Below are 24,009 nucleotides of genomic sequence, written 5' to 3' on the forward strand. Positions count from 1 at the left end.
AGTCCATTGGAGTTATGCTGGTCTACAATGCGAGTCGCAAGGTCGTGAGTCGCAAGAATTGACCAATCACAGTCGATTATTCTCCTCAAATTCGACTGTGATTGGCCAATTCTTGCGACTCACGACTTTGCGACTCGCATTGTAGATCCAGCATTAGGAGCATGATGGTGGAGCATGCGACGCGAACAAACCTCATATAAACTCAAGAAGAAGAAGATGCAACATGGAAATTTAGCCTAATTCCAGTAATTCCTGATGAACGCACCCCTGTGGAGAATGGAGATGTCACATTTGCGCGATTGCTCTCGTCGCCGAGCAAAGTTGGTTCAAGAAAGAATCGTTCACCTGCGATGCCTTAATTAGGTTTACCTTTTTCGATCGTTGTACTTAGGTGTTCCAAGCTAAAACCTGTAAGTTAGAATGTAAAATTAGAATGTAAATGATGTTTATTGTAAAAATTGTAAAATAATCGATTCGCCAATTCTCAATTTTGATTGCAAGACTTGCAACTAAACAGCATTGTCACAAACGATCAAGTTATTTTTGATTAAACATAAAGGTATATTTTATATTATTAAGAAAATATCTTTCACTTCGGTGTCCCAAGCTCATGTAAGCAAATAGAACACTAAATGAGTGACAACAGAGCGGCGAAGTATGTGTGTGTGTGTGTGTGTGTGTGTGTGTGTGTGTGTGTGTATTGTAAAAATTTATAAGATAACCCATTTCATGTCAATTCGTGAATCCCCAATTCTGATTACATGATCTGTGACTAAACAATCAAGTTGTAAATGACGAGATTATTTGATTAGACGTACAGATATATTATTTTATTTTATATCATTAAGAGGATATCTTTTTTCTAATATTAACTCATATTTTTTGCACTGTTTTCAGATGCTGTTGCATTCCACTATAATTATAAGTGCATTCATAAGTGCACGAGAAATATGGATGACAATATGATAATTTTATGGGATGTTATCTATATAGTTTAAGAATGAGAATATGAAGAGCAGTAACCGAAAAGAAGGATCCATCGATAAAAAAAGATATGTTTTCTTCTCGGATCCAGATGTTATTGCCAAACGCGCCGAGACCTCTGCTGTTGTGAGTGACTTTTGTTTGTTACTTTTTTGCTTGTATATATAAAATTCTATATTGCTTTTTTATTGCAGGCAGCACAGATTACTCGAGAACTTGAGGCGCAACAGAAGACTTTCAAGGAGCACGCAGCTGATTTGCGAGTGCCGGCACGTGGCATAAAGTGCTTAGAAAATTTGCTATCCTATTATCCTGTACAGCCATATCCTTTTACGTTTATTAGCGCAGTGAAACAAAAGCTCGCTTTAGAAGATCGTATTGATATTGGCGCCAAAGCACATGACTCAAGTTCTCAAGCAAAAAGTTTGACTTCTTCGATACTGAAAGCGGCTAGTACGCAAAGTTTGAATACACGGAATCAACGTGTACAAAAAATGGACTTTATCAAGCCGCTGAAAGTACCAGATCTGAAAATTTCTCCAAAAACACTGGATTTCTCCAGCAGAGAAAGTTCTGTTTCAAAGGAGCTGCCTTCGATAAAGTCTGAAATAGCTGCAATGGACGTTGTGCACGACAGATCTGACAAAAGTCTAAGAACTGGTGAAAGAGTACAGAGAAAATTAGACTTCTCCTCTGACGGATCGTCATTTATTACGTCCGAAAGCATCGAGCCGTTAAAAGCACCAAATGTCTCTATATCGTCTAATTTAAGCAAGAAGAAAGAACATGGTAGAGACAGCTCCAGAGAAAAGGAAAACAGATCTAAGAGAATGAAAAAGGATGATTCTTCGTGTGCAAAGAGGGACGAATCCATGCAAGACCAAGTAAAACGCAGTCGAAGCCCAAGACGCGTCTCCAGAAAAGATGTCAGAGATATGGGTAACACGAACGTACCAAAGAATGACAGACCATTCCTTACTGCAAAGAGTAATGACTTTTCGTCGGTAAAATCAAAAGATAAAAATTTTGTAGCATCCATTGGTAAAAAAGATGACAAAAGACAGAAGCCTTTTAATGCACAGTCGGTGGAATTAACAAAAGACACGCTTCTAGAATCCAAGATTCGAATGTCCAGCAATGAATCTAGCAACTTTCCGGTTTTTCCATCTTGGGAAGTGCTAGATAAAGTTGCAGTGAGAGATAATATGGGCGTTTTATCTAGTACCGAAAATAAATCTAAAGACATGAGCCACTATTTTTTAAAGCAAAAATCTGAAATGGAAGACGTGAAATATAAATCTGATTCGGATAGTAGACAATTGAAAGAAGACAAATTAAGTATTATCTGTAAGGACCAAACGAAGAGAGTGTCTGATAAAAATAAAATGTTGAATAACCAAGGCGAAGATAATAAACTACACAGTGTCAATTCGGAGCCATCAGAAGATGTTGAATTTATGTCTGAAACAAACAGTTCCAGGAGTCGTATAAGTGCTTACCCTATAAGTTCCACGCACGCATCAAAAAGTAAAGATCTCGAAACGGCTGTGGAAGGTAAACAGAGCATTAATTCTGCCGGATCATCTAAAACTTCAGAAAATGTCAAATATACAGAACATTCCGTGGCACAGTCTGCAAGTACGAGCGTTAAAAAAGACGAGGAGTCATGTTCACAGAGCATTATTACAACTAAAGAAATAGCTACCAACGATGATTCAAATGATGTGGACGACAGTACACTGCCAGAAGCATTGTTTGATTCTAGAAGAATCTCCCTCAGAGAGGGCTATTCCCAACCAGAATTTCATAACTTAATGACGCCAGAAAGAATGAATCTTGTGTTCAAGTCTAAACGAAGGAGATACTTGATGCAGAACAATGATTCGGAAGTTGATGCAAGATGCCCCAAGTACAAGCCGACAGTAAAATCTGAAAAAGAGCAAGAGGAGGTAGAATTGGTGAGTATGAATACATTGTCACACACGTTTTATTCAGTCATAACAGTGTATTTTTGATAAAGTGGAAGCGCATTGAAATTTCAGATACATCCAACAGCTTTGCATATGCAATTTCAGGCGGAACTGCATCTTTACGATTCTTGCAATGAGTCCCTCCGACAAATAATGGATGTTGAAAAGTGTCTATACAACACTAAATGCGAAATGCAAGAGCAAAAGAATTTGCAGAAAATCGATAAAAAAGATGAAGAGGAAGTTGCGCAAATCGTAGAAGACCGTGCAGCTACTACGATTGATAACGATGCTGTTGAGAAAAGTAAGAAGCCTGTTATCAGTAGAAATACATTATGTATATAAATACATTATACTAAATATTTGGAATATTTTTTTTACAGCAACATGGAATCTAACTGATTATGTAGAAAAAAAGGCAAACCAAGGCAACGTCGATGAGGGTTATGGATTTAATTGTGGAAAGTTTAATAAAGCGGTGGTCAAAGTGGCGGAGGTACAAACGCAAACGGTAAATGACATTGCGACTCAAACGGACATATCCGCGAACGAACGGAACGTGCAAAACAGATTGTCAGAGATGCGTGAAAACCCATACGAACCATTTTTGAGGAGAAATGAAATGTCTCAACTACCTGTAAGTTCGGCCATACAATTCGAAGATTTGGACCAAATAGAAGAGATGTCACGGCCTAGCAGAATGAGGACCATGTCGGAGATTAGTTTACACGAAACTACCTCGTCGATAAAAACGGAAACCGGGACCGAGATTAGTATCTCGACTCGAGATGTAACGTGCTCCTTTAATAAAGTTATAGATTCACAGGCAAGCATATTCTGTTATTTACGTGCGTTTACATTTGATATTAATTGGATATTTTTTATACTTTTGTTTTTAGATAGCACGACTCTTGAGAGACGAGAATCAACTAAGCTATCAAATTAAAGAATGGCTCAAGGTTCGAGAAAAAACATTAAGCGACAAAACCAAGAAATTGGTGCAGCTAGAAGAGCAAAAACGTGCATTGAAAGATACCGGACAAGACAGCCGTTCCGTGAAAAAGAAACAGAGAGCTCTGCTTCTAAAACTATTAGAAGAGAAAGATGAAATTCTAAAGTAAGTGACACATTTGTGTAATATATTGTACTTTCAATTTATTTATACTAAACTATTCCGTTTATTGATAGATTTAAATTGTTTCACGAGCTTACAAGCCTGGAACGGAAACGTATGTTTGAAAAACAGAGAGGCATGTTTAATCCGCAAATGTCAACGAAGAATATCTTGACGAAATTGAAGAAGATCGCAGACAGCCAATCGCCGAGAAGATTATCGGGTCCTATGAAGGGTTACGATATACGCAGTAATAGCTCTATGAGCTCCTTGATCGATTCTGATAAGTCTCAGCATGATCGGTCTCAGATCGACACGCGCCTGAACGTATCCGAGAGTGATGCATCCAAAATTGAGTATTCGAAGCCTAACATATTAATAAGTTTAAGCGAAGGAAACAACACGTCCGCGGCAAGACTCGACGAGTTAGTTGAGAGTAAGGAACAGAAGAAATGTCCCACGCAGTTGCAAAGGAAAAGCGATATGTCGAAATACAAGCTGCGGTCTCGAAAGTACGAAGACAAGATGCCTAGAGCGGATATTTTGCGACAGAAGCAAAATCAGCTGGACATGGAGTCGAAACGGATTCATCCCATGAAAATAAATATTCGGCTCTTGGAAAATCAGGATCAGATCAGACTGTCGCAGTCACCGAGACTAGAAGTAGATGCGTCGGTACCTGATTATGTAAAATCAGAATCTGATACGATCACATTAGTGGAAGCGCTTCGGATCAGCGAAGCGAAAAGATCAAGAACGTCGCAAGTAACAGATCCTTCCATACAAACCGCGACAACTGCAAAAGGGAAAGAATCAACTTCTAACGCTGCAACTGCCAATAGTGAATCTATAGAGGAAGAGATGGTCCAAGACACCGTTTCAAAGACGACGCAGTCACACATCTCCGAAATATCACAGGCGAGTACGAGTAAGAACTCAAAGAAGATTGACAAGTCTATCACAAGTGACAGAGACATATCTAAAAAGTTCCAGCCTAATGTCGAACTGAAAACAAGCTCTAAGCGTAAAAATTCCAAGTATCAAAAAACGAAATCAGTCTCTAGTATATCATCGGAAAATATATCGCGGTCCAAATCAAGCTCTCATATATCGGAGGAGCTTATTGAGCTTTATAATAAACGTACAAGAGTGGAGAACGCATTGCTTCAGTTAGATAACAACAAAGAAAGTTCGATCTTGGACGAATCAGATTTTAATGAGAGCCAAACATCGCTTCAGGCGCTCGTTAAGCATTCCAAGGCCAAGGACAAAAGCTCGAAGTTATCGACAGCAAACGAGAATAAGGGAAACAGGTCCGCTCAAGCTTCGAACAGAAAATTTGAGAATGATCAAAGTCTTTCCAGGAACGAGCGGGATACTCAAGACGCATCCACGTCTCAGATTAGCACTTTTGCCGTTTCCCATCACAGTTCTCGAGAAAGCGAAAAAAATCTTTCGAGGTCTATAGTCGTTAGGTCGCAAGACAGAGAATGTGAACAGTAAGTGCACCTATATGCGTACATTCATTTATCACATTGTTCCTTTCAGTTTTAATAATTGCAAACGTTCGGACACTGTTTTTCGGCGCGACACGCGTGTGCTCTGCTAATAAAATCCTGAATCACTAAAATCGTACGCTGGGAGATCTAATAATAAACCTGTGTGCATCTCCATGCCGCATCAAGCGAAGCATTGTAAAAATAGATTCTCTGCAGAGGCAATCCGCATAACAGGCATGCATGTGCGTATTCTCGGAACTGTACACTTTCTTCTGTGCCCCTTAGGATTTTGAACGCACGCGAAACAGATCTTGCATCGCGCAAGAATTGTGTCGAGGATTGGATGGCGTGGCACGCAAGGTTAAGAGCAGAAGAGGACCGTGTTATTCGTATGGAGAAGGCGGCATTTAAACTCGTGGCAGCGTCTAATGTTTTGTATCAGCAAGGAGGGGGTAACAAAAATGCACTTACATACACTGCATATATAAAAGATCACGTAACTTGCATTGATAACGTGTAGTGGTTCTTTGATAAATTTTGAATTAAATTTAGCTGTAACTCAAACAAGCTGCAAGATCCTTTGCAAATATCATAATAATTATGACAACGTGTTACTTTATTACATATTAATTAAGTGTAGCTTTTTGCATAATTTTAAACTGATCACGATCAGAGAGATGTATGTGCTCTTTTATAGATACCACCTTATCGTCTGATACGAGCGACGTCGAGGGAAGGATAGGACTTCTCACTGAGAAATTAGCGGAACGACGTCTCGAAATGGCGCGTCTAAAAAGAGAAGTGAAGAAGCAAACGAAAAAACGGCTGCGTGCTCTGGAAGCAAACCTGCAGACTCAAATCAAGGTAAGTTTATATACGCACATAATTATTTGATTATTATTGTTCTATGAAATTTCTCTTTGTACTTGACAGAAATATGACACGACCATTCATGAGATGCGCAAAAAGTTGGAATCGAAGAAAGCTACTAAAGAAACTGATAAGTTAGCTATAGAGCCAAAGTCGTTGGCCGACTTCAAAGTACCTGAAATACCGCTTAAGAGGATACAGGACATCTACAAAAGCAGCGATTTGTTGAGATCTAGGTCGGAATCGGATCTTCTATTGACGAGAAATCAGCAGAAGGATTTATCGAAGCATGAGAGGGATAGTTATCAGAAATTTATGACATCTGAAAATATCAAGGGCGCTAACGTTTTCGCACTAAAAGACACTACGGATCCCAACGATAGCGCTCGAACTATTTTGGATGATTATACATCGACAAAAGCGTACGATAAAATTCGAACGGTGCCTTCGACGTCATCGACTTCAAACGATGCACGTTCTGAAAAACAAATCGGAGAATCCACTGCCGATATCAAACAAACCAGCGTATCATACGGTGAGGAAAACGCTAAAATTGATTCTAGTACGGTACAATCAGAATTGGAGGTGCAAACGATATCGGATGCAAGATTTGAAGATCACAGTACTATTAACACCGAATCAGCAGATGATAGATTAAATACTAATGTCGATCAATCTCTGCCAAAGACTCCCACGATATTGTCCGAGATCCCAGAAATAAGTAACGTCGAATACTCCAAATCTATTCCGAGCAAATCCGAGTATTCTACGGAAAATGTTGCACGTGTTACCAATTCCAATATACTTACTTATTCGAGAAAGTTAGATTTTCTGCAGTTAAACAATAAGAACTTGAGCGAGGATATCAGTTCTCTCGAGAAGGACATTAAGGCGCTTTCAGAAATAATGTCACGCTTAAGTAATGAATCGAATGAAAAGTCTAGAGCAGATGATGAAAGGAATACGTCGCAGGATATATCAGAGATAATATCTAAATCAGTTTTTAGCGATCAAATAATTGATATTGAAAATAAAGAACGGCAAGCAGTGTTGCCTGAGAAGAAAGTCGATACCGAATCACCTATGTCGGTAAATAATAAAACATCAATAGCTTCCAATGATTTCAGCCATGATAAATACATATCGGACAGAATAAGTAGTGAAATATCGGCAATAATCCCGGAAGAAGCTCCTACCATCTCTAATTTATCTCATGAAATCGATTACGAAGCCAAAAGCAGAGAGATTATGAATGAAATAGAAAAATCTATACTGTCGCAACATATTAAGATTGCAAGCGGCGATAATCAAACTTCAGCATTAGAAGATGGAAATGAAGAGTTGCTGAATGATTTGGTCTCCGAGCTTGATATAAAATCGATTTCCGAAATTCTTTCCAAAGTGTCAGAGAGTAGAAAGAGCCTCGGTCTTGCGAAGACGACAGCAACCCAGATTGTCGATGACTCGAAGAAAAGTATAAATGAACAGTGCGATTTAAGTGAAGCGATACTTGAGAAGGATCTTGTAAAAGCTCGAACAAAAGGAGCGCATTCTCTGGGACTTGCCGAACATTTTAGCACTATATCAATGCAGTCTCCCATCATCGCCGGTCATCGATCAAAGGAAACGATATCACAAGGCGATTCGCGAAGCGCGCCTAGTTTAGCTTCAAGTCAGAGCTCGCATGTTGTTGCCAAAGATTTGAAATCGTCGAGAAATATTCTCGAGGCAGAAGTCAGAATTGATGCCGCTGATGATGTGAAGATATCAGAGGATCTCGATGAAGATATTCATACAAAAGTGCTCGACAGTACCGTAAATTCAATGACACTTGCGTCTAATACTGATCAAAATCAATCGCGCACAGTCAGCGCGGGAAATATTTCTCAGGATAAGGACGACTGGACGACGTCCGATTCGTTCGTGGTACCGCAAGATGAGATTAGCACTGGAGTACGTGAAAATATCGAGAATTCGAAATCAGGCCTGGACGATACTTTGAATAATTTCTCGGAAAAGAATGTATCACGCGTCGATGATATGACAAATCAAGAAGCTGAAAGCAATTTAATACGCGACTCTGACGTGTCGGTCTTTCTTCCAAAAGGGGAATCCACCAACGTCGCGGTACAGGACGTTACGTTTAACGACGCATTAGCACAGTCTCACATGGTAAAAAGCCACGACGAACTTGACGATATATTGGATATAATCGCTAGAGAAAATGATAAACGAAAAAGCATTCCTGGAGGTGAGAAGCTTGATAACGTAATGTCTGATTCTATGGCGGAATTATTAGACAGAGTTAAGGATATCGTAGAAAAGGACGGGAAAAATGTCGATAGTCATTTTAAAGGACTCTTATGTGATATGGATATCAACATAAATCGAACTGAAGCAGTTTCGGAAGCCTCAATATTAAATAACAAAGCGCAAAGCGAAATAAACGTGGAAGGTATAAGCGAAAGTAATGCAGCCTCTATGAGTACTTGTAAAGATAAAGAAGCTGGTAATCGTGAGGAAATAATAGATGGTTCGTTACGAACAGTCGACGATAAATCTGCCATAAATGTAAACTTATATGTGGAAATAGATAACGAGGAGAGTCCGCGCGAAGCAGTGTCGGAAGTACAAGAAATTATAATAACTGAGCTGGATTCGAGTAGCGCCGAGGATAACGTGTTATCTGAACTTGAAATTGATGCCAAAGTTGAATTAGCCGAAGAAGAGGAATCGTGCAATGTAAACGAGGACGAAAATGAATGCGTTGTGGCAGAAAATAAAGGCGCTGTGCCCGTCGAGATAAAGGAATGTCTGGAATCAATCTCGGAACAAGATAGTTCGGATGGTGAGCAGCTGGACAATCTAGTAGAAGTTGCTGTGAGCGGATTGGATACCGTTGAAAAACCTGTTGCGTCGTCGCGTGATTCTCCCGAGCCGATAATAGATGATGCGGCGCAGACTGGACGAGCTGAGGAAGAGACAACTGATGACACTGCCGAGAAGACGAACGAAACCGCGATATCGGACGCACCGGTAGTAGGAAATATCAACAAGACGTTCGACGTACTGAAAGATCCAGAATACGAGGACATCTCCGAGGAAAGTCTCGAGGTGTCCGAGATTCTAGACAAAGATGACTTCCCGAGAACAGGCGCCGCGAAGAAGGCCGCTAACTTGCCGGAGAGGTATCAAACCATCCAGAAATCGGAGGACGTATTGAGAATATTGGACGAAATCACACAGAAGTCATCGTTCGATTCTGTAGCAAGCAATTCGCAAAACAATGAGAGGAGTGACCAGAGTGCGCCGAGTGTAACGGAGGAGATCAGTGAGGCCTCGGGCGCAGAGGTTTCCGCGGAGGACGATGGTTCGTCCCCCGAGATGAATAGAACGACGAACAGGCTCGAGGAGGAGTCTTACGAAGTGGACGAAACCAAAGGTCGATTCTTAGAAAAAGCAAAATTGCAGGACAGACAATCGGTGGAGGCTAACGACGCGGACGGCTTATCTGAGGGAAAAGCGGTTTCTTGGAGACTGAATGAGGATGACAAGTCACGAATAATATACGAGCTGCGCGAGAGAGTCTCGCAACTGCAGGAACAGAATGGCTCGTCTGAATCTAGCGAGGCCGGCGATACTCCGAGGGGTGTGTCCGAGATCGAGATGGACTCTCCGAGAGATTTCAATGACTCGAGGCTGGACATTGATATCCTGGACGATGATCTGCTGAGCGGCACTAAAGCGACGAAACAGAGCATCGATATGGAGACCAATTTCCATTCCGCGTCCATCGTTACCACATCCGACAAGGACATCGAAGCTATGATCTACGAATTAAAAGGTATTCTCGCCTATTCTATTACGATAATCGAAGTAATATTAGAATATTATTATATATAAAATTAAGAATATACAGAGTCACAACTATAACGTCTTGGGTCATATATTAACTAGAGTTTTAATGTGTGAGAGTATCAATCCTATATTATAGTACTCATCTCCGTCCGATTGTACATATTTTTTTCAAACTTGAAACATTATGTGTGTCATTATAAGAGTTATATAAATATTGTAACCCAGTCGATATCGCTATCGAATGGATGTCTGGTTTGGTCTAATGTGCGAAATAATCTAATCGTGATACGTTGCAAAGCAATAATTTTTGAAAGATGCTATTCGAGCGATTGAATTGCAAGAGTCGAATAACATATTTCAAAGCAAGCCAACCTGTATATGTTGAGAGATAGTGGATCTTTTTTTCTCTTTCTTAACAAATTATGTCATTCTCGACCGAAATCATGCGATGCAATTTTTATGTGGGCTGACCATCTCAGAGACACTCGATACATACACACATCTTGATCTAAACACATTTATATACTACAGAAACACCTTTTGTTTTTTATAATGGCTGTGTGCTCTCCTGTGCAAAAGCGTTGCCTGGTATAGCCATGTGTTGTTTATTTTCAGACAAATAGCAAAGTCGAGATTATATTTGTCTAAAGGTAATACACGAAACTACGAATGATACGAACATTGACTTGTTTATCTCTGTACAAATCAGTGTCGCATGAAATGCTTGATCCTTTCATTATTGATCCGTATGCGCACAAGAAAGGCCTGTAAATATTATGCATCGCACACAATTATTCATAAATTACTATAATATATATATATCTACCTTTCTCTTCCCTCTGAACTTGTCAGAAGAGATTTACTATCGTGTACAGGTGTTTTATGGAATGTCCAACCTTGTCACAGCTTTCTACTATTTTATATATATATAATACATATGTATGTATATGCATTATATATATATGTGCATTAAAACATTTTCTTGATATATTTCCCTATTTTCCAACCGTTCCTTTCCTTAGAGCACTCTCAAATTAAGTATATAAATTGTGAACCCCCGATGTAATGTGAAGGCTCGTGTTGCTTTACTCGAGAAACTCGTATCTCTGCCTACCTGTCGTATTTATCGATATGTATATTTCTCGTTTCTACTCCATACAGCTTCAGTGGGACAACCTGGTCAGGACGTCGCCGAGTTGGAAGCTAAGCTGCTTCGGATCCAACAATTGCAAATCGAGTTGGAGGTACGTATCCCGTGTATGATCAGATCGTCGCAAACATGGACATTTTACTTGAATGCATACGTAACTATTTTTAAGATTAAGAAATTGGAAGCGGAGGAAGTGTCTTACTACGTTCGAGAGATACCGAACAAGCCACCGCCTCCTTACACCCCACCTGGAGATGGCCGATTATCGGCTTCGCTCAGTTCGCCTTCGCTGGTCACCGCCGTAATCCCGTCGAACGTCGAGGAGCTAACGTCGTTCACCGAGAAAGCCACAACCCTGATATACAAGGCCAAGCTGGCCGGTGAGGATATCGCGAATCTGGAAGCGCCTCCCGAGATCTACGACGTGACCAAAGATAAGAGTGAGAGAAGGGACAGGCGAATCTACAACACTTTTCTTTTCGATCTCTGTAAGGAGACCATCGTGGAGGTCTATCGAGCAGAATACGAGAAGCCTGGCCCGAGTTGGACGAAGCCGAACGTGAAGATAAAGCCCACGATGAAGATCCCGAAGAACGTCGAGGAACTGATCGAGTATGTTAACAAGGAGGTCGCTACGCTGTTCGGTTTCAAAACGAAGCTGCAGCGAGAAAACATGGTGATGCGTTGGAGCAGGAAACGCAGAGACAGGGTCGACGAGTTGCTGGCGAGAGAGGCTCAAGCCGAGGAGGACGAATGGACGAAGTTTCATCACGACGAGTTGGCGGTGAAGAATGGACTCACGGTAGCTATACTGGACACTCTCGTGATGGAAACTGCTAACGTGATGAAAATGGCGTACGGTAAGAAGAGGAGAATGATGGTGTAGCGGTTATTAACTTTCGCGACTGAATAGAGACATTATCTCTCGCAATTCATTGTTAATTAAAGCGAACAAAAGTAACAAAATACCCTCTCACAATCAGTCAATGTTTCCTCAGGACTGCATTTCGGATACCGCGTTACTGTCATTCACACTTTTGTCCATTAGTATCTTAAGTGTAACATAGGCTGGTTCCTATTTATTTGTTAACTATGTATTTTGTTACTCTTCTTTCTTTTAACATTAACCAAGCTGACGCGTGTGAATGTTCAAATATAAATAGACAAACCACAGTGAGGTAAAATATATATGAAATATGAATGACAGAAAGAGAGAGAGAGAGAGAGAGAGAGAGAGAAAGAATATAATTAACACTAGCCATTCAAGATTCGATAATCAAATGCCCTAGGTCAGTTTTAAAATTTATTTCTTGTTAACGACGAGTTTCTAGCATTTAACGATAATTATACATATGTACGGGCTATCATAGAGCAAGTAATGTAAGACATGCGGTACTCTGTGTTTCTACGCGAAAATGACAAACAATAATCATCGAATATCACGGAGCGTTTTATTCAATTTAATTTGCACAGAATTATTAGATTAGTAGTCAGAAATACGATCTCTTGTTTACGCGAGTTTCACATTTTGCTTCTTCAGGCGTCAACAAAATATTTGTGCTGCAGGTGTAGTTTATCGAAATTGTACAATGTAACGTCGCAAAAATTATACGCGATATTTGTGCCGTGTCGCATCGTACGTGAAGGAAACATTTCCTAGATTACCGTATGTAAATTGTATTTTAGCGAAACAGTAGAATATAAGTAGGGAGTTTCAATAAGTCACTTTGGACAGCAGTCACATGCTCAATTATACTTGTAATGAAATTAACAAAATTTAAACGGAAAGACTGACATTTCGGGGTCATTTTGATCGAAATTATGAAACCGTTGAATAAAGTACGTAGATGGAGATTGTAATAAACGTCGGCTATACAGGGTGAGGCGCATAAACATTCAATCCCGGGAATTATTTTCTTATGTGTCTTATGTGCTTCTCTCCTGCATATTTACGAGTTTTGTGAATTTTTTTCTTCTTTTTTAATAAAACGATCCGCGTATACAGGCCCTGTAATCATGTAGAATGTCAAGATCGAGTCCTATATACAGTCATTACATTTACTCTTATTATCGACGAAACTACCTGTAATTTGTTAATGGACTGATAATCGACTAATATGCGTTTTAAGTTCAGTCGCGTCCGACCGTCGCGATTCTGTTTCACTCGTGTAACTTTACGTTTGTGGTTGTGATGTTAACATTAAGACTCACGGGAATGCAAACGGTGGCACATGCAAACGTAACTCGGTAACTTATCTCAATATTCGGCGTTACGGCATTGATTATGTGCTCCGTCTTGAAATTCCTGTGTATCACTGTAATAAAAATATAAATACTACAACGCTCAAGTGCGATGTCCAGCGTTGTTCCTCTATACGCGGGTAACATGCGCTTTTGTATTTTAATTAGAAGGTAATTTTAATTAGAACGTAACTTTTACTAAAACTCCCACGTGCGGACCGCCCTGAAGAGCCTTTCTCCGTTTGCAGGGTATTCTCATTCACAATTCTTTTTACGTTAGCAATTCTCGGCCGCGTCTGTAGTTGTTACAGAGATTGTTCACGTATGTAGTGTTGAATATGTACTTAACTAAGGTATATTTTATAATAAACTTTTTCTGAAAAGCGAAATCTTTCTGTTTTCTGTCACGTAACGTGTTTAAGACAAGAAAGACAAATTAACTTGACGAAATAATTTATGATTGTAATAATATATTTGAAGCATTGAAATTTTACATCTTAAAACAAATATAGATGTGTATGTAGCGCAGAATTAAGTAAAATATTTTGAAATAATGGTGACGATAAATGAAAAGATTACGATAAGCCAAGATTTATTTAATATATATGGAATATATAGAATAATCGTGGAAGATGGTTTTTCAAAAAATTAAATTACGCACATGATTGTTATGATATTATATTATTTTGATAATTCATCCATTCATAAGCGTACAAGATTTTACGTAATTATAAAGTACACTTCTGTATTATAATCCGATTAATGTGGCAAATTTTTTCCATGTTATTCCGCAGGGTATCCGCGAATTTTTCTAAAATGAATAAATTTAACAATACTACATACATTCTGCTATTTTTAAAATTCAAGACTCGGTTATAAGTAGAAATTACGAAAATTCTTGCCTAATGTAGACAAGTCCAATAATCTTTAAATGTTTCGTAGTTGAAAATAGTCAAAGAAAAAATAAAGAAACTTGTCGAAGAGGAGAATAATCAAATGCAATAGATTCGTGCATATTTTTACAAGACAATCAGGTTGTGTGTATAATATTATCGCAAGATCAAAATAAAATATAACTTGACTTTACTTTGATGAAATATAATGCATTGTACGTAACAAATACATTAACAATATAGATACACATAAAACCAATAAAAAATATAAATATATATATACATATTTATATGTATATGTATATATATTTGTATATGTATTATATATCTATGTGTATATAATGCTAAATCGTTCAACGATTTGTTGTCTCAATAGAATACGTGAAAATGACTAGATTTGACTCTCAGAAGCGACTCTTTAATGCTTCATTATCGATTAAAAGTTTAATACACGTACACACATGCGTCGACAGCATATCGGATTATTGCACGCATATTAAGCTCAAGTCTGTGAAGTTACGAGCATCAGCCAAAAAGCTAGCACTTATAGTGAGCCCTTGGTCGTACTCATTTTCTCTCGTTTCTGTGTGTAGGAAGAAAAAAAGTCTTCTTGTCTAGCAAAAAGTCTTCCGCTAAACACTCTGCTGATTATCGTCAATCTACAAAGCGCAAGTTCCTACATCCCTTTATGGCAGCCTATAACAATTAAAATTAGAATATAAACTAGATTGTTCCATCGAAAATCGTACAGTTTATACCCATTCGTCGTCGCTATCCTATTGCATGCTATATATGCATGAGACTCGTGATCGATCAGCACCAGTGAAGAGAACATTGATCACTCGTTAACGATAAGTCTTATAGTTGGTATAGTATCGAAATTCTCATGTGTTTAAAATCTCAATGCGTTATAGTCCCAGAGGACTATAAACCTTGCCAGATCGCACTATCTTTACGCATCGGCAACGTGTATCGCGATCTACTGTCTTCGAGGATTAACCGCGTCTTTCGAGCCCTCACCAGTGTCGTTCATGTCTCTCGGATGATCCTTGGAATTTCTGTCTTTAAATTCGCGAGAATGGTAATAATGATTGCTGTCTCTTCGCGACGCCTGACCTCTGTATTTACGATTGTTGCCGTCGCGGCCGTAATTGCGGTACTCGCGCGATCGATAAGACGGCGATTCGAAACTGGCCGCTTCCGCTGACTTCACGCTGCCGTTCTGGAGTTGCGGCAAAACGGTCGAGTCCGTATCTGCCTGGTGGTCTTGCTTCTCGTGTCGATTCGTGCTGTACCTGTAATAATTCGCATGTAGATTTTAAATGACTGCTTAGACTTTTCAAATATGTCTTTTATGATGAATTTACAAGTTTATAGATATAGATGATAGAATTCTATTAGCTATACCTCGGTGATCTACGATGCCAGTAGCTCGGTACTGGTAACGGTGGAAATTTACGAGACGTCTGTTCCTGCGTCGTACTCGTAGGCGAACCACGATTGTAATGGGAATTATTACCGTCGCGGGAACGTCCGTTTCTGCTAGTACCAGCGTAGTTTGCCGAGGAAGCCGCCTTTAACGAGGCTATCTCCTTCTTTTGATCCATATTCTCCTTGTGCAACCGTTTCACCATCGCATACGATTCCTCCAAAAGCACAACTAGGCTCGCTTGCACGGGATCTCCGACTTGAATTCCCACGTCCGCCACTTCAACTTTGTTTCTCTGGTCTTCCGTTATGTCCAATCTCCTGCAAAATAAAAGAAAGAAACGTTAGCCTACTGTCACGACACGGCCCATATGATATACTTTCGTGTAAAACAACTGACTTTTTTTGCTGCTCTATAATGTTCGACAAGTACTGGTTATGTGTTTTCGCCTCTTGTAACGACACCTTAATATCTTGCAAGTCTTTCTCCAGAAGCTCCACTTGCAAAGGTGTTACATTGACACATATTGGGCTACCCTGTAAATTCAGGATTCAAACTTTTAGATGCTCGAGGTATCCATCAAAAGACACAGGTATTATCAAATGATCAATAACGGTATCGCGTTACCTTTGATTTCGCAAACCCATTTCCATTATCTTCGGGCGAAGAAGGACTACTAGCCACACCATAGTGTGCTCTTTTAGAAAATACTAATTGAAATTGCAGATCTGTAAACGTTTATAAAACAGATTAGAGGCAAAATACTTGAGGAGAACCAATATAATTATCTGTTACCTCTATTTCTCTGACGCAGGCATTCTATCTCCTGATGTAAAGCGACCAAAGTTGCCTGATGTTGTTCTTGTAGAAACTTCATGTTCTGCTCCAGTTGCATTACTCTGTCCACGTTCAAGCTTTGATGCCTGACGTGTGCGAATCCATCGTTTCTTTCGGGCAAGGAGACCAAGTCGGGTGGTGCTTTCTTCCCCTTTTATACGAACAAAGGCTTATTAAAAATTTAAAGTTTTTCTCTCTTGTAATAAAAGAGCATACAAAACTCGAATCTTAAAACTTGGAGCCTTTCTCTCTTATACTCAAACAAATAAATAATCGAACAAGTAATCTCATCAGTGAATTTTATTATGTACTTTCTACATTGAAAAGATAACAGACATTGATCAAAGCTAGGTCAATGTCTTGATTAAAATATACTTTAATCAAATTAAACAGCATTTTTTCTGAATGGTAACTTAACGTTTAATGAGAAGACGAGCGTATACTCACTTGAGGGAAGGGCACTGTTGGTAGTTTCATTAGCACTTTAGATGTCATCCTGAAGTTGTCGGTTGATACCAGTTAGAAGTTAGTCGTCAGTATCCTGGCTTTGCCCTCGCCTATTTTTTATGATATCCGTTATACCTTTACCAGTGATCTAAGACACGCACTCAAACTACACAGTTGCGACTTGAGTTTGTTAGCGCGAATAAAGCTTCCTCAAGTGTTCTAGCAACCTGTGTGGAAAATGCATAATTTCACAATTAGTATCACTCTCTTATAAATACGAGAATCTAAGTATCGCAAGAGTCGCGAAGGATCCACTTCACACTTGATCACAGGGACATTTATACAGTTTCTTGAGAACGTCGATCCAGGAGCTATTTAATTATTTGTTTTACACTCGTGAAAGCAAGTGGTGGACGGAACCGAACGAGCGAAGAAACTTAGAAACGCAATAGCGTCAATCAATCGAACACGTCACTGTTCAGCGACTTGGTTTCGTGGATCGAACGCGCCGCAAAATCAACACGAATCGCCAAAGCGTATTTTTCTTTACGCGAGCGTTATGGATAAAAAAAGAACACGAACGATAATCGTAGGATTTGAAAACACTTCTTTCGGATCTCGCAACGCCATGGGGGAGTCTATATAAATGTTGCCGAGAAACGATCGCGGGAAACAAATTAACGAGGCTCGACCGACACGTCGCGCGAAGGCTTATCTATTCGTTAAACGCGTAACGAAGTGAGAAAATTATCGGGCGGCCTTACCGAGCACCCTCGAGCTCGCGGCGAGAGGGAGTTCGCAGGACGAGAAGCGGAGCGGATGAGTCGCGGAGCGCAGCGCAGCGCAGCGAGGTCCGAGGGTTGAATGAGAACGTCCTGCGCGCGCAGCGTGACGTCATCGCGCCGCGCCGCGCGCGCGCGCCGATTGGCCGGCGACGTTCGAGCGTGACGCAACCCCGAGCCGCGGGACTCGAACGATCCGCGACGTGTAGCGACCGTCGTGTAGCGATCGTTAAGCGATCGTTCTTTCCGCGAACGCGACAGACGCGGCAATTCGGAAAGGTCGACCGGCCGACGCGCCATTTCACCTTCCATCCGCGTTTACGCGTCGCCAAGGCGAACCGCGAGACCGATTTCGACCGCGATTCCACGTCGCCGTTCGAATCTCGCGCGTTTTTCACGATCGGCGAGTCCGCCGCCTCTCGCAGAGGTGCTCCGCCGCTTCCCAGCGGCGCAGCATTTCCTGTATACGCGCGCCGCGGAGGCCATTTCTCGCCCGCGATGAATCGGACTTGCCTAAATTGAGCGGGATGAGTAATTAATCGAAGCGAGCGACGCGGTGCGTCGGCCCGGCGTGGGCGGAACGCACGGAAAGCCGTTTCGCGTCGAGGTCGGTCGAGGAGGCCGCGCGTTGAGCACCGCTGGCGATTACACCCCGTTCGCCGCGGGTTAACCCGTGCCGCCGAGACGCCGCGAGTATTGATCCGCGGCGCGTGGCCGCGCCCACGCCTTTTCCCGATCGTATCTCACGTAGCCGGCGCGCTCCCAATCGCGCAGCTGACAAAAACCCGACCCTTCGCCCTTCGCCCTTCGCCTCGTCGACCGTCGTTCCGCGTATGCGGAGAAAAAGAATAGCGACGATATTCTTTCTTCCCGAAATCGTTTTCCACCGCGAGATTTTAGTTTGAAATTCGAATTCGAATTTTTTTTTCTTCCATCGATCGAATGGATTAAAAAAATTTGGCGCGTCTGGAAAAACGCTCGAAGAAACGCTCCGCATGACGAAACGCGAACAATACAATATATAGCGATTCAGCGTTCCCGTCCTCGATCCGGATTTCCGTCCGCGAAACGCTTCATCGCGGGGGAATCGATCGAATTTAATATCGTTGGAACGGCCTTGAACCATTGGGGGGGGGGGGGGGGGATTGAGAGAATCCAACAAGGGAGAGATATCGATTTTTCGTGTCGCGCCAATTTCAGCCTATACACTATACAATCCGGACAAGAAGCTCGTATTCCCAAGTCGACCCAAGTCCGTCCACCGCGTTCCCATGCAAACGAGGGTCGTGCCACGCGTCCCGTTTTTCAAGATCGTACTTCCCCCCTCTTTGATATCCGTCGTTTATGGCACGGCCGAGGGGACGCGAATGAACGCGCACCCCTCGAAATACCGGACATAACCAAGGAATAGGATGTCGCTCCTCTTGAATCCCGCGGAAACCGTCCTGCACCTGAGCGACGACGTGACGGAGGATCCGTTCCTTTCTGGAAATGAAAACGATGATTTTAACTTTAAGGTAGATTCCGCGGAATCTCGAGACAGTTCACGTAATGTTTCATTCCGCGTGCATATCCCTTCCAAGGAATGTGCGAAATGTTAGCGCCGCGGTTCGCCTGCAGATTCGGGTAGATGCGATAGATTTCATTGGTATCAGCTGCGTCCGCTCACGTTTTCCTGGCAAAGTCTGCTGACGTAATCTGACAGCAGACTGCTAACAGAAACCAAGTAGAATCTGTCATCTAGTAACAATATATACTATAAATGATTATGGAATGATGGATATGCTCGTTTCTGCAGTTAATCTGCCATCACGTTCTATCAACATCTTTTTATTACATTTCTATTGACATTGTGTCAACAAAATTTGTAGTACACACTTTGCAAAATCTATTTCGAATTTTATTAGCACTTTGAGCAGTTCACAGACTTGAATAGAATATCAACTGGTATCAACTATCTGTCATCTGATTTAAACAATACGAAACAAGACACTTATCTTATTTTTTTTCTATTACAGTATGTGCCTACAAATCGTTTCAAGTACATAGTAAAGGACGTACGCAGACAGAGATGTCGGGAGGAGGAGGAAAGCGTATGGGCATCTTTCGTCAGGCAACAAGAGCTGAATGGCTACGACAAAAATGGCATTCAGTCCTCTGTTCAGAGTATCAAACAGCTATTGGATGAAGGTATGAGGGAAGCGGATAAAGAACTTAAAAAATTGGAGATGGACATTTTGCCTGACGAAATAAGGAAAAAGTATAGTAATAAGACTGGAAACAATCAGAAAAAAAAGCTGAAGGTAAGCAAATTTTCTATGAAAATAGTATCATGAGGTTACATTGATTAGATCGCTAAAGCTCACATAATAATAGGTAAATAATATCAGGGACTCGGCTTCAAAGAAAGTGCCGATTATGAAAGATACCGGGACAGGTAGCACCACGTTGCTGCTTACGATTCCCGAAGAGAATAACGCTCCAGCTTATAAAAGAAGGCATGAGCCCGAGGACTTCAAGTCGTACGCCAGAAAGTCTCGTTCCGGTCACGCAATATCGCGAAAGAGGCAACCTTCGAGGCAGCTGCACCATGCGAGTAACGGTGTCGAATACAATTCCAGTCCTGAAAGCAGCGCGCGCCGCGACGACGTCGCGAATGGAGTCATTTACGTACGACCAGATCCGTTCACCATGCACAAGATCTTGACGATGCAGAGAAGGGTCTGCGACGTACTGGACGAAATCACGTTCAGATTGGGAAACATCTCTGCGCCGGACGGGATCAAGGACCTTCAGAGACGGCAGCAGTGCGTCGCCGAATTTGCCGTACGATTCTCGAGGAACTATCTGTACGATCTTAATAGATACGTCAAGGATATCCAGAGGCATATGTGCGTTATCTCGCCGCGTGCGATAATAAGGCCGAATCATAGAAATCTGGGACTGCACATGCATGCCATTGAGCACAAACTTCTTGCCGCTCATCAATTGTTGCTGCACGCATTGGTCGCCTATTGCAAACACATTCCCAGCTGTATTCCCAAGGGACAGCCTGGAAAGCTTAGAGAGATATTGCAAGTAGTTCTCGATCTGAAGACTATGTGTGATAGGCTCCACTTAAATTATTTTGATTCGGGGGACACTGATGTTTTGTCGCTGGTAACGTTATGTTTACGCTATTAATATGAATTTATGCTAACTGATGATTGATAACAAAATTACAAAAATGAAAGAAACATTAGAATTGAATTTGCTTAAAAGTTGCTTCTTTGTTCGCAGGGGAAGGAGATTGAAAGCAAATGCAATACCGTTTTGTCAAATTTGAAAGTCCATGCGAATAACGACTTGCCCGATACTAACAAAACTCCCTCAATGGCATCCTTCACTCCAAACTCGACAAATAAAAAGCGACTCAATCGCAAACAATTATCTAATCGGTTAAGCATGTACAGCATGGACACCAAAGTTTCCAAAAATATTTCAAAACCCAAGACAAGTATGTAAAATCATTTTATATACTATCAAGTTTGATGTATATTATTTGCAATATTTTAGCTTATACACTATGTGCATTAACTTTTAGATTATCATCAAAAAGATAAAAGGTATAATGCAATAAATGTTAAGAGAGTCTCTAACGAGCTAATAACGGATCAGTCATATCCTAGTCCTATAACACCATCTAAGGATACAGGTCAGACTGGCATTAGAAAACATAGGACGTTCGCAAAAGAGGAGGATATAAAGACCATGATGGATATATTACCTATAGACTCAGATGTAAAGGATTTATTGCAACAATATGGGACAGATTTTTTGTAACATTAAAGTTGAAATACTTTGTTCTACTTTACAGGGCAACAATTTCGAAACGCAAGAAAGGCATAATAATGCAATGCTCACTAGGAGAATATGTAAAGTGCCGAGAAAGGGTTCTGGCAAGTTGCAGAATCGAAAGCAATTAGAAACTATAGAAAATATTGTTAAGAATACTTCCACAAATAATGACGACGAAAGAGAGACGGCGATTACAGAGGATCATTTATCTAATTTGGTGCCGGTGATAGCAGATTTCATGTCTTTTATTTCTAATAAGGTGAACTGCAGCGCGATGCTGTCTAAATTATCTTTTTTAAAAGATGAGACTATTCAGTTATCTCTAATTTATCTCTAATTCGATTTTATCGTAAGCGTTGCAAATTTACATGTAGCAAAATGAATCAGAAACGAGGCCAGCTTATTCTAAAACTAGTACGAATACATTGATGAAATTCCTGCAGAAATATCAATTGCCTAAGAGCATGAATGCAAAAATAAACACAAGCACGAGCTGCGATATATGTTATTCAGGCGGCAGTGAATGTGAATGTCTTAAAACAAACAGGTACGAATGTGTGTGATTCACGTTACATTTTATAAATACACTTTTCCTTATTTTTTACTTTTGATAGCTAAAGAAATGAGATTCAATTTATTATTTTGTCTTAAAGAACTTTAACGGAGATGCGGAAAAATGGCGAGAATATGCAATTGATTTGTGTGTCGTCGATAGAAAATGCATCAAAAGTACCTCGTTATTGTGATGCGTCGTGTCAAGCGGATTACGAGAGCTTAGTGGAATTGCCGGATTTTGAGACAAAAGTAAGTTATAAATAAACACTGAAAAATGGTTAAAGATATCTTGAAACTCAAATGTAACATTGTTATGTTGATTATATGAATGCAATAGGTAAAAGAAGGAAAACTTATGGCAGACTCGCTGAATAACATCGAGCTTGTTGTTTCCGAGGAAATAGAGATGAGTTTTTTGAAATATAGGCAGGAATATCAACGATCGATGCAATCGATTCCAATGTACTCTAGCAATACGCAAAATAAACCATGGGACATTGTTGCTTGGTAAATATAATAATAACCATTTTTATGTTGAGAATTTTATCCTGTAAATGTGTTTACAATGTGTCTACAGGATATCTGATAAGCTCGTAGATGAATTGATAACGGAGATCGCAAAGGAGCTGCAAATAGATGACGTCATACAGAAGCTTTTCGAGTTAGAATTCCAAGAATTCTAACGTTATTTGAGGCTGCTCCTCTGTCAAACCTGAGAAATGCATAAAAAAAATTGTATAGGGATTTCAAATTTGAGAGATTTTATACTAAAAATGTCTAATTTTGGAAATATAATATTATGACTTTTTAAATTGTCTTTCTTTCCACCGAGCGATAGAAATAAGCAAGTATTTTTTTCTGACATCCACTGAAATGTAAATATGAGCATTATATATCCATGCATTTCAGTTCAATAAATCTACTTGAATCACAGCATTCACAGTGAGCAAAATGTTAACAATATGGTAGCAGTTTGCCTACAGATTCAAATGGAATATTTCAGCAAGCATGTATTTTACCGGTAGAACTTATTAACATAATCTGATAGCAGATTAACAGTAGAAACCAGACAAGATCTGTTATTTCATAACCGTTTAAATAGAATATATTATAGACTGACAGATTTTGCTCGGGTTTTACAGTCAACCATCATACTTTGATTATATTTTTGCTGTCATTTTACAGACAAAATTTATAGTAGACACTTTGCAAAATCTGCTTTCAAGAAATTTGGTCATATAAAATTAAATTTAGAATTTTAATTTTAACTAATAATTATCACTATTATCAGGATCTAATAAATTGTATATTAAGTAATTATGCGAAACAATGATCCTCCCTTTTCTCAAGTTCCTTTATAAAAAGGAGTGAACTTAATATTATTAGGACAATCTGTCGTTGAAATAAAACCAATAGAGCTTGCAGTGCTTGCACGCCTTGCTTGAATCAGCAGAACAAACTGCTCAGTAGCAATCGAACGTGATTGGCTCTTACTTTTAGACCCAACAAATCAACGTAGCGTGTTGATAAGACGACACTCAAC

General features: G+C 40.2%; 3 protein-coding genes across 8 annotated transcripts; 2 read left to right on the forward strand and 1 right to left on the reverse strand.

The window, feature by feature from the left end:
• The first annotated feature begins 315 nt into the window (after positions 1-315).
• LOC112461047 (centrosome-associated protein 350-like) lies at positions 316-14,075 on the forward strand. Of its 4 annotated transcripts, none has more exons than XM_025026103.1 (12): positions 316-410; positions 898-1,110; positions 1,179-2,942; positions 3,027-3,258; positions 3,338-3,780; positions 3,854-4,071; positions 4,143-5,567; positions 5,853-6,019; positions 6,265-6,431; positions 6,501-10,281; positions 11,457-11,539; positions 11,615-14,075. In XM_025026103.1, the coding sequence occupies exons 2-12, from the start codon at positions 1,009-1,011 to the stop codon at positions 12,329-12,331; spliced, it is 9,099 nt and encodes a 3,032-aa protein (XP_024881871.1). In that variant the 5' UTR covers positions 316-410; positions 898-1,008; the 3' UTR covers positions 12,332-14,075. The 4 variants fall into 4 exon arrangements, with proteins under 4 accessions (XP_024881871.1, XP_024881873.1, XP_024881872.1 ...); XM_025026105.1 differs by having other exon boundaries at positions 3,338-3,744; XM_025026104.1 differs by having other exon boundaries at positions 3,060-3,258.
• A 273-nt stretch (positions 14,076-14,348) lies between these two features.
• On the reverse strand, positions 14,349-18,145 carry LOC112461049. The gene is made up of 7 exons (XM_025026107.1): positions 18,057-18,145; positions 17,293-17,519; positions 16,804-16,996; positions 16,636-16,736; positions 16,408-16,544; positions 15,987-16,328; positions 14,349-15,874 (listed from the first exon to the last, which is right to left on the reverse strand). Exons 2-7 carry the CDS (start codon positions 17,338-17,340, stop codon positions 15,559-15,561), a joined length of 1,137 nt encoding a protein of 378 aa, XP_024881875.1. The 5' UTR covers positions 17,341-17,519; positions 18,057-18,145; the 3' UTR covers positions 14,349-15,558.
• A 1,088-nt stretch (positions 18,146-19,233) lies between these two features.
• On the forward strand, positions 19,234-23,278 carry LOC112461043. 3 transcript variants are annotated; one of them, XM_025026094.1, is made up of 10 exons: positions 19,234-19,591; positions 20,093-20,377; positions 20,451-21,233; positions 21,354-21,570; positions 21,658-21,854; positions 21,931-22,170; positions 22,355-22,458; positions 22,565-22,715; positions 22,804-22,973; positions 23,044-23,149. In XM_025026094.1, exons 1-10 carry the CDS (start codon positions 19,487-19,489, stop codon positions 23,147-23,149), a joined length of 2,358 nt encoding a protein of 785 aa, XP_024881862.1. In that variant the 5' UTR covers positions 19,234-19,486. The 3 variants fall into 3 exon arrangements, with proteins under 3 accessions (XP_024881862.1, XP_024881861.1, XP_024881863.1); XM_025026093.1 differs by having other exon boundaries at positions 19,235-19,591; positions 22,286-22,458; positions 23,044-23,278; XM_025026095.1 differs by lacking the exon at positions 19,234-19,591 and having other exon boundaries at positions 20,290-20,377; positions 20,465-21,233; positions 22,286-22,458.
• Positions 23,279-24,009: the final 731 nt, after the last annotated feature.

This window comes from Temnothorax curvispinosus, unplaced genomic scaffold (assembly GCF_003070985.1).
Source record: "Temnothorax curvispinosus isolate PA1 unplaced genomic scaffold, ASM307098v1 QBEX01011001.1, whole genome shotgun sequence".
NCBI lineage: Eukaryota > Metazoa > Arthropoda > Insecta > Hymenoptera > Formicidae > Temnothorax > Temnothorax curvispinosus.